Below are 10,159 nucleotides of genomic sequence, written 5' to 3' on the forward strand. Positions count from 1 at the left end.
ATTTCTAGGGGAAATGGCCTGGGTGCTGGTGGTGCACATCTTTAATCCCAGTGCTCATGAAGCAGAGGCAGGTGGATCTTGAGGTCAACCTGGCCTACAGAGCGAGTTCCAGGACAGCTAGAGCTGTTACAGTTTGTCTCAAAGAGTGGGAAAAGCTTGACAAACTTTTTGATATAGAAAGTTTCCTCCCCTTTTAAAATGATTAAATTATCAAAACCAAGAATAATGGAAACTCATTTTTTATAGTTCTTGACATATTTTCATAATTTTGAAATTTTCTATTTAAAAACATCAAAGTAATTATTACAATACTGGAATATTCATTTTTTTTAATAATTGAAAAATTTGTAATACTAATGTACTGTGTACCTTTTTCCCTTTCTGTACTTAAAATAACTGGGAAAAATACAAAATGTGGAAACTAAGAGTTGGAGAGATGTCTCAGTGACTGAGAGTGCTTACTGCTCTTTTAGAACCAAGTACAGTCCTCAGCATCTAGGTATTGAGATGACTGACAACTGCCTACAACTCTAGCTCCAAAGAATCTTACACCTTCTGACTTTTGCAGGTACAGCAGGTACCAGCAATACATGTGGCATGCAGACACATAAACAAACAAAAATCTTATAAAAGAAAAAAAGCACCACCACATGTGCACGTCTGTAATTCCAGAATTCCTAGAGGCGGAGGCAGATAGATCTATGTGAGTACCAGGCCAGTCAGGGTTACAGAGCGAGATCCCGACTCAAGAAAAAAGAAAACAGTGAAAGCTAAACTTGTAACCCCAACCCCCAACCCCTAGAAGGGAGTAGCAGGAGGATCAGTTCAAGGCTAGCCTGGGCTACAGTGTAGGCCATTTTGTTAGGGAGGGGCAGGGAGGAAGTAAGGAAGGCATAGGATCAATCGAACCAACATTCTAACATGAAAGGAAAGGGAGTCAGTAAGTCCCACTCCTTGCTGAGGAGTTCTGGAGTTGACTTCTGGGAGTGAGCTTTCTTTAGGTTAAGGGTAACTCTATCATGTGCCAGTGAAGGCCCACAGTCAGGAGTATACGGCCAGTACAAATTGGTCATGATAAAGCTAAAGGAAAAAAAAAAAAAGAAAAAAGAAGAGACACACAGTTGGGGGAGGGAAGAGGTGGAAGTGGATCTGGGAGAAGTTAGGGGAAGAGTAGGGGCGAATACATTGTACCACATTCTCAAATAACATTTTTTTAAAATAATTTATCTGTTATAAGTTGCCTGCATGTATGTCTGTGTGAGGGTGTCAGATCTTGGAGTTACAGACAGTTGTGAGCTGCCATGTGGGTGCTGGGAACTGAACCACGGTCTTCTGGAAGAGCAGCCAGTGCTCTTAACTGCTGAGTCATCTCTTTAGCCCCCTCAAAAAATATTTTTTAAAAAGAGAACACATACACTTCAAAATGAAATTTAGTTAAATCGATGAAGCTAATAATAGGCCTGTCTATACAATGCTACACAACACCTGAATACCTCTACAAATTTTTTTGTCATGTTTGATAAACAAGGTGAAAAATTAAGATAAACTCAGTGCTTGAAGGTCTGAATACATGCAGCAGTCCTCATGACATCATATTCACTAAGTACCTGAGGAGTTACACTTTATTCTAGCTTGACCATTTTCTTTGCCATTCCTTGTGCAAGTTCCTGACCATACAAAACCCAGGATAGTCTGTACCAATTATTTCTGTACTCTACAAGTTCTCTACTGCCCTCACCTCCTCCGCCGAGTCAAGGGCCTTTAGGCCCTTCTCTTCCCCACTCAGGCTGGAACTCTTCAGGGCCTGGGCAGACACAGGTGACGCTAACTTACTTATTAACTCAAGGTTACTTCGGCCCTTGTCCTGACACCTTTGCTTTTTAGGTGTCATTTTCCTTTCTGAAAAAGTGTTTGTGTTCTCCAGCTTCTTGGTTTCTTTTGGTTCCTCAAACGTCCTTGGCTTTTTCTTCTTCCTTCTGACTCTGGCACCAGCATCCTCTTCAGTACTTACAAGGCTATCCAGATGTTTCTCAAAAATACCCTCCTGCACTGTATCCTGTCCTGCTTTTACCTTTGGAGTCTCTTCTCTGTTGTCAGAAAGGAAGTCCTCCCCGTCATCCTCTGGAAGGAGGGACTCATCAGGTCCGGGGGACTCAGACTCCAGTGTGGATTCCACGTGCCGCTCTTTCTTTGGTTTCCGGTTGTCCTTGACATCCTCTCTTATTTTAAACTTTAAATCTCTTATTTCAGCCCGTTTAGCTTTCTTTAATTCCTTGGTTTCCTTTATTTCATCCTTTTTGGGCTTTTTGGAGTCCTTTAATTCTTCCTTGACTTCCAAAATCCTTTTCTTTGTCCTTACATCAAAACCTAAGTTTTCAGAGGTGCTCTCCAGCTCTGATTTGATCTTATCTTTCAGTTTTCCCAGTTTTGTTTTTTTTTTCCTAAGATCATCTGGACTTTTCTCTTCTTTGCACTTTATTTTTTTCTTTTTCTTCCTCGGTGAAGTGTCCTCTTTTGTGTCACTGTGCTGGTCACTATCACACTGTGTCTCAAATATGTCACTGCTTAAAGACAGTCTCTATAAAACACAAAAAGGTTAAAACGTTAACATAATTTCAAGGGTTTTGAGAGACAGTACTAATGAAATCTAATGAAAACATTTTAAAAGCAGATTTGACTTCTTTACCTAAATTTAACGTGTGTATTACTTATATTTCTGACTTAGTACACAGGACTTGGAGGTGATGAAAGTCAATTTAAAAAGGAGATACAAAGATGAAAAATGTTAGTGCTTTGGAGGTATCAAAATGAAACAGGAGTTAAAGTAACAGTCTAGTGTATGATGGGCTAGAGGTGACTTTTTAAATTATTTGTGTGAGCGTGCATGCATATACATGAATGCCACAGTACATATGTAGAGATCAGAGAACCACGTGAGGAATTTCGCTTTTTCCTTTTACCATGTGAAATCTGAGAATTAAATCAGGTTATCAGGTTTGGCACCAAGCACCCTTATCTGTTCAGCTATTGGTCCTTCTAGAATGTTCTTAAACTTGTTATATTGCAGTTAAATGGAGCAAGCACACTAACTACGTAGGAATCTTACTTGATCAAATGGTGTTACATGATCTTAAAACAGTTCCTACTGAAATGTTTTTCTAATCTAAAAAGAAATTCAAGAATAAGGTATTTAGCCAGGTATGATGGTATATGCCTTTCTTTAATCCTAGCACTTGAGAGGCAGAGGCAGGAGGATCTCTGAGTTTAAGGCCAGCCTGGTCTACAGAGTGAGATCCAGGACTGCCAGGGCTGCATAAAGAAACCCTGTCTCAGGAAAAAAAAAAAAAAAAAAAAAAAAAAAAGAAAGAAAGAAAGAAAGAATATTTGTACAAACAAAAACAAAAAACTTGAGCAAGCTAATTTTAAGACTCATTTTCAAAAACTCTCATACTAAAAGAAATGAACAGAAAGAAGGATGAAAATGTTTTCCTACAGTGTCACCACCATCTTAATCCTCTGAATCTTCCTGAATCTCTACATAATAAAGCAATGATGGTTGTAGAACAATGCCCACGAACAACATCTACTACAAAATTCAGTGGTTGGGGCTGGAAGGTTTAACTCAGTGACAAAATATAGGCTCAATACCCAACACTGCCAAAAACCCTGAAAACTAGCAGAGGAACTAAAAACTGCTTAATTTTGGTAGGTGTGCTACCTGTAATTCCAGCACTCAAGAGACAGAGGCAGGAGGATCAGAAGTTCAAGGCCAGCCAGATAAACAGAGTGAAACCCTGTCTCAAAAGCAAAGCCAGGCATGGTAGTGCACACCTTCAATCCCAGCACTGAGAGGATGAGGTAGGTTTATCTCTGTGAGTTCCAAACCAGCTTGGTACAGAGTTCTAAGCCAGCCAGGGCTACATTATGAGAGCCTGTTTCAAGAAAGAATTATTTAGTTGAGTGGTGTTGGCACAAGTCTTTAATCCCAGCCCTCTGGAGACAGAGGCAGGCGGATCTCTGTGAGTTCAAGGCCAGCCTGGTCTACAGTATGAGTTCCAGGACAGCCAGGGTGACACGGAGAAACCCCGTCTCGAAAAACAAAAAGGGAAGAATTATTTAAGTAGCAGAAAAGGGTAAAGATGTTAATAACACAGACCAAATATGAATGTAACGTATTATAATCTAATAATATTGTGAACTAGAACAAAATTAAGTAAAAAAATATGGCAATAATCGCCACATATAATGAATAGTTGCTTACATCATGGGCAAATATGAAATTATGATGTGTCTGTCTGTCTTTATGTTCCTTCATTTTTATGTTTATCACTCCTGCTCTTCAGCATGGCACTGGAGCTTGAATCCAGGGCCTGGCACATGCTGGGCAGGTGCTCTACCCCTGAATACACCCTTCTCTTTTTTCCTTGAGATGGGTCACATTGCAGCCCTAGCTGGCCTCCGACTTTCAATAATCTTTCTAATTGTCCTGAGTACTGGGATTACAAGTATGCCCCCTCTTTATTAGCCAACATTCATGTCTACTGTAATTTGAGTGTTGAATGTCCTGCAAAGGTCATGTGTTAGACGCCTGGTCCCTGGGGAGGCATTACCGGGAGGTAGTAGACTCTTAGGGAGGTGAAGCCTAATAAGAAACCTTCAGTTCATTTATGACATGACGCCAAAGAGGACTGGGGAGCCTGGTTTCTTCTCTGCTTCCTGGCTTATGGAAACAAGGAGCTTACAGTACCTTGGTGCTCCTCATCAGAGGTAGACTAATGCCTCTAGAGCTTTAAGGCAAAATATACTGTATCTTTAAGTTACGGTAGATATTTCATTACAGTGTACGCTGACTAGCACAACATACAAACTACACTTGTCTGCCAAATACAATCACAGGATGGAAAAGAAGAGCTGTCTGTGAGGACAAATCAGCAACATGGAATTCACAACAGAAACACTGGACATTGTAGTTTTCATAATTTACTATACATACTTTCTATAAATAAAATTATGAATATCACACCAAAAAAGTATGAGATAAAACCGGATACCTGAATATCTTTCTTTATTGCCTTAGCTTTGTTCTCGGCAAGTTTCTTCCTAAATTCAAGAAGAACTTCTTTACAGTCCTCCAGATGAACCTCAGGCTCCCAGGTATCATCATCAGATGTATATCCTTTCCATCGAACTTTATAAAGGTTCTTACCCTGTGGTACAAATAAAAACAGACAGATTACTGATTAAAATTTCAAAACCATTCAACTACTGAGAACTTGAAAACTGCATCAAAATGAAAATTAATAAATATCATATTGAAAGCATGCATATTTATCTCTTGAGGCCAGTGGCCTAAGGGGGGGGGGGGAAGTACCATTAACCTTTAAAAAAAAAAAAGAAACAAAAGACTTAGTGGGGCAGTGTTCACGCCTTTTATCCCAGCAGGGGCAGGTGGAGCTCCAGGTTTGAGACATGAGAGTGAGTTCCAGGAGAGCCAGGGGCTACACAGAGAAACTCTGTCTCAAAACAAACAAACAAACAAACCCAAAAACCAAAAAAGAAACAAAGACTGATGTCTTTTCTGATCATAAATTATAAAACAGGGCCTGGAGAGATGGCTCAGAGGTTAAGAGCACCGACTGCTCTTCCAGAGGTCCTGAGTTCAATTCCCAGCACCCACATGGTGGCTCACAGCCATCTGTAATGAGATCTGGCACCCTCTTCTGTATACATAATAAGTAAATAAATCTTTAAAAACAAAATTATAAAACAATGTATACTCCTAAAATAACAATGAAAAAACAAAGGCAAGTTACTCAACAGTGATTTTTAGTTGAGATTATTCTATCATATAAGCAACACTGATTAGATTAAAAAAAATAATAAAGCAGTGGTATATTTGTACTTCTTTGACAATGTTATTAAATCCTCAAACAGATGAGGGAAGTTGTAAGACGGGGTTGGGAGCAGCAGATAGCTTAGCAGGAAAACTGCTTCTGGCATACACCTAAGCTAAGTTAAGAGCCCCAGACCGTGAAGAGATGATGGACTCTGACAACAAAATAGCAGCTGGGAGCTAGAGATGTGGCTTAACAGTTAAAAGCACTTTGCTGCTCTTCCCCTTTCAGGACTAGAATTTGGTTACCAGCACCAACAGGCAGCTCACTACTGCCAGCAGCTCCAGGGATCTGCTGCCCTCTTCTGGTCTCCAAAGGCACCCACATCCACATGCAAATAAATGATAAATCTTTTAAAAATAAAAGCAAGTAAAATTTGCTGCTGGGTATGGTGGCACACACTTACAATCCTTTGAGAAGCAGCAGAGGAAACAGTTGCAGAGTCTGGGGCAAGCCTATGCTTCATAGTAAATTTCAGGCAATCCTGGGCTACATTATGAGAACTGTAGTTCTGGCTGTCCTGGAACGTACTATATAGACCAGGCTGGCCTCAAATTCAGATCTGGCCCTGCTTCCTGAGTGCTGGTATTAAAGGGGTGTGCCACCATACCAAGCTTGGATTTTTTTTTTTTTTAAAGATATGGAGGCCAAGCCAGGCGGTGGTGGCGCACGCCTTTAATCCCAGCACTCGGGAGGCAGAGCCAGGTGGATCTCTGTGAGTTCGAGGCCAGCCTGGACTACCAAGTGAGTTCCAGGAAAGGCACAAAGCTACACAGAGAAACCCTGTCTCGAAAAACCAAAAAAGATATGGAGGCCATAAATTTGAAAAAGAGCAAGGGAGGGTATATAGGAAGGTCTGGAATGAGAAAAGGAAAAGGGGAAATGGTGTTACTATAATCTAAAAAAAAAAAAAAAAAAAAAGATTTTTATCCCAAAACTGGAGCCAGAAGCTACAGCAAGAGTTAAGGCTGCTTATTGCTCTTACAGAGGATCCTAGTTTGGTTCCCAGAATCCATGTGTAACCATTCACAAATGCAGGCACACAGTGTAGCCATGGGTTTGTCCTCTGCAGGTTAGCCTCAGAGGACAAGCTCAGTCTTGGATCTTGCCTAGTCATTCAACACTACAACAGGAAAGTACAACAGAATTCTTCTCCTGTCTCAATCTCCCAGCAGGAACCCTGTGATTACAGACTTGCACCCAGCTTTACATGAGCTCTGGGGATTTGAACTCTTGCCCCCTCTCTCTAGCTCCATAATAATGACACTGAATCTCAATGATTTAACTTGAACTTGATGTGAGAATTTTCCTGGGTCAGTAACTGCAGGAGGGTCTCAAGTTCTAGGCCAGCTTGGACTTCAGAGGAAGATCCTACCTCAAAAACCAGGAGGTGTGGAGTGGGGAATGCAGAGAGAAACCTGAAGCGAAGCCTTCCTGGCTAAGAGAGCTGGTTTCTCTTCCAGAAGATTTGTGATGACTCCCACTCACTTGGCAGCTCAAAACCATCTGTAACTCCAGTTTCAGGGGACCCAATGCCCTTTTTTCTGGACAGGCATGTGGTGCACAGATATACACACAGTCCAAACACCCATACACATAAAATAAAAATAAAGGGTAAAAAAAATTCTTTTAAAAAGTCTGTACCATCAGGCCGGGCGGTGGTGGCATGCGCCCTTAATCCCAGCATCCAGGAGCCACAGGTAGGCAGATTTCTGAGTTTTAAGGCCAGTCTGGTCTACACAGAGAAATCCTGTCTCAAAAAAACAAGAGGGAGGCAGAAGCAGGAGGATCTCTGTGAGTTTGAGGCCAGGTCTACAGAGTGAGATCCAGGACAGCCAAGGCTGTTTGTTACACAGAGAAACCCTGTCTCGACAATCCAACCAACCAACCAACCAACCAACCAAACAAACAAACAAACAACGACGAAAAAGGAGCCTCTGAGAGAAAGGCACCACCTTTAAAAAATTCTCTACCATCAAGCCAACATAGTACATGGTAAACAGCAGTTGATTTAAAAAAAGTTCGTCAAAGGACAAAAAATTAACAGATGAAAGAGAGCATAAGGCAGATAACAAACAACAGAAAATACAACAGAAACAGAACATCATACAGGCATGATACTTATTTACTGCCCTTGCTTCTTTCTCCAAACCCACACTTCATTCACCTACGTAATAATCCGAGGGCTGGGGATAGAGTTCGGTGGTAAAGCTCTTGCCTAGCATTCATGAGACCCTGAGTTCAGTCCTCAGTATCAGAGAACAAAAAAAAAAAAAAAATTGGCAAATGCTGTTACTGGACTAAATATCAATGATTCAAACATTAATAAAAGTCACATCCCCAGATTAAAATGGGCCTCAAATCCAGAGCAGACAAGACAGATATAAAGATAAAAGACAATGCATTAAATAGAGGTCTCCACAGAGCATAAGGACAGAAATGAGAAAGCATTCTGTTCTGCAAGGTTCGGGAAAGGGAAGGGGGAAGAAAGGCATCACAAACAGATGGACCCCGAGACTTGGAAGAACAGTAAGAATTTCTCCTGGGAACAACAGTCTCGGTAAGGAGGATGTTAAGCGCTCAAGCATGACGTGCCAAGATTTTCCTTTCAACCTTACTCTACATCTCTGAGCTACAATCTTAAACGCGCAGAGGAGAAAGGGATGACACCCAGGTTTTGAAAACGTTTACCGCCCCAACCACTCGGTGTGACTGGGGGTTTTACTGCGAAGACGAAGAGGAATTCCTGAATTTAAGCCACGGAGCATTTTGTACTTTTAGAAAAGCCTATGACGACTCGTATGGTTTCCACCAGTCCTTCCTAACGGAGAGCAATGGCCCTGACCGTATACCCGAATGCTGAAGGCAACGTAAGTCCCGCCCCTAGCTGTCTTGCACCCTACTAGTCTTAACATCACGTGCCACTGCTTCGTCTCGTCTGCCAAAACAACACGTGAAACTCCCCTAAGCATCCATCCTCCACAGATGCGGCCAGGGTCCTTTCCGAGATGTCACTGCGCCCGCCCGCCCGCCCGCTCGCCCGCCCCGTCCGTCTGGACCAGCGCTTACGGACCGGCCCCCTGCCGCTAGGCTGTGCGGGATCCCGCTCCGATTCTCCCCCACCGTCCCCGCCCCGGCCCTGCGGCCGCGTCCTCGCCGCGCAGCCCCCACATACTCCCTCGCACTTCATGTCCAGGATCTTCTCCACCTCGAACACGTCGTCCCCATCCTCCTCGCTATCCCCAACGACCTCGGTTCCTGGAGGGGCTGCGTCCTTCTCTTCGCCCGCTGCTCCGACTCCTCCTTCGGCCTCGGGAGACCCGCCAGTGCTGTCGGGAACGGACACGGCTAGCGCGGCCACACTCATGCTTTCCTCCTCCGCCGCCGCCGCCGCCATCACAAACGCGCTGCAAACCGACGCGAAAAACCGCCGGAGACGCGCAGCGACACGGCTCCGCGCGCCCGCCGCCCCGCCTCGACCCGCTACAGCGGCGTGACTCGGCCGTGAGGAACGCCAGCCAATTGTGGGCTTCGAGCCCCGGATTGGCACACCTAGTAACCAATCACGAAAAGGCATCCTTCACCCCCCCCCCCTCCCCGAGAACCTAGAGGAGCCCACGGGAAGTGGGTGGGCGGGTCGAAGGGCGGAAGAACGCTACCTCGGGGAAGAGCGGAAGGGGTCCTCAGAGGAGGGAGCGAGGGGCGGTCCTAGTGTGTCTCCTTCTGGATACTGGGGAGGCCCGCTACCTGAGGAGACTTGCTGTTGGCTAACCGGAGCGTCGATTTCCGTAGGTGTGAGACCTTGAGGGTTCTGGGAAGGGCCCCTGCGTGTTAACAAGACCTGCCTGCGCCGAATGGCCGCCAAAGCATTATTACGTATAGTTTGGCTGGCTTATAGGGTGTCAATGACCGAATCAATTAAATATAGCCTCTGGAGATGAATCATTTCCGTGAGTAACGTTTAAAGATAACGGAGTGGATGCTGGAGAGATGGCTTAGAGGTCCTGAGTTCAACTCCCAGCACCTACATGGCAGTTCACAACTGTAACTCCAGGTCCAGGGGATCGGGCAACCTTCACAAATACATTCAGGCAAAACACACATAAAAATAATAAATCTTTAAAAAAAAAAAAAAAAAAAGCCGGGCGGTGGTGGCGCACGCCTTTAATCCCAGCACTCGGGAGGTAGAGTCAGGCGGATCTCTGTGAGTTCGAGGCCAGCCTGGTCTACAAAGCGAGTTCCAGCAAAGTCGAAAAGCTACACAG

The 10,159-nt window shown here is 43.8% G+C and overlaps 1 protein-coding gene across 2 annotated transcripts in view; it reads right to left on the minus strand.

Moving 5' to 3' along the window:
- Mphosph8 (M-phase phosphoprotein 8) overlaps nucleotides 1-9,399 on the minus strand; it is a 34,053-nt gene extending 24,654 nt beyond the window's left edge. For both annotated transcript variants that reach the window (XM_052733122.1, XM_052733121.1), the window contains exons 1-3: nucleotides 9,070-9,399; nucleotides 5,052-5,207; nucleotides 1,739-2,578 (exon numbers count right to left, since the gene is read on the minus strand). In XM_052733122.1, coding sequence (XP_052589082.1) covers nucleotides 1,739-2,578; nucleotides 5,052-5,207; nucleotides 9,070-9,291 — 1,218 coding nt within the window. In that variant the 5' untranslated portion in view covers nucleotides 9,292-9,399. The remainder of the gene's footprint in view (nucleotides 1-1,738; nucleotides 2,579-5,051; nucleotides 5,208-9,069) is intronic.
- Between the last annotated feature and the right edge of the window lie 760 nt (nucleotides 9,400-10,159).

Source organism: Peromyscus californicus, unplaced genomic scaffold (genome assembly GCF_007827085.1).
Source record: "Peromyscus californicus insignis strain IS unplaced genomic scaffold, ASM782708v3 Scaffold_12__1_contigs__length_115047231, whole genome shotgun sequence".
In the NCBI taxonomy this organism is placed as follows: Eukaryota; Metazoa; Chordata; class Mammalia; order Rodentia; family Cricetidae; genus Peromyscus; species Peromyscus californicus.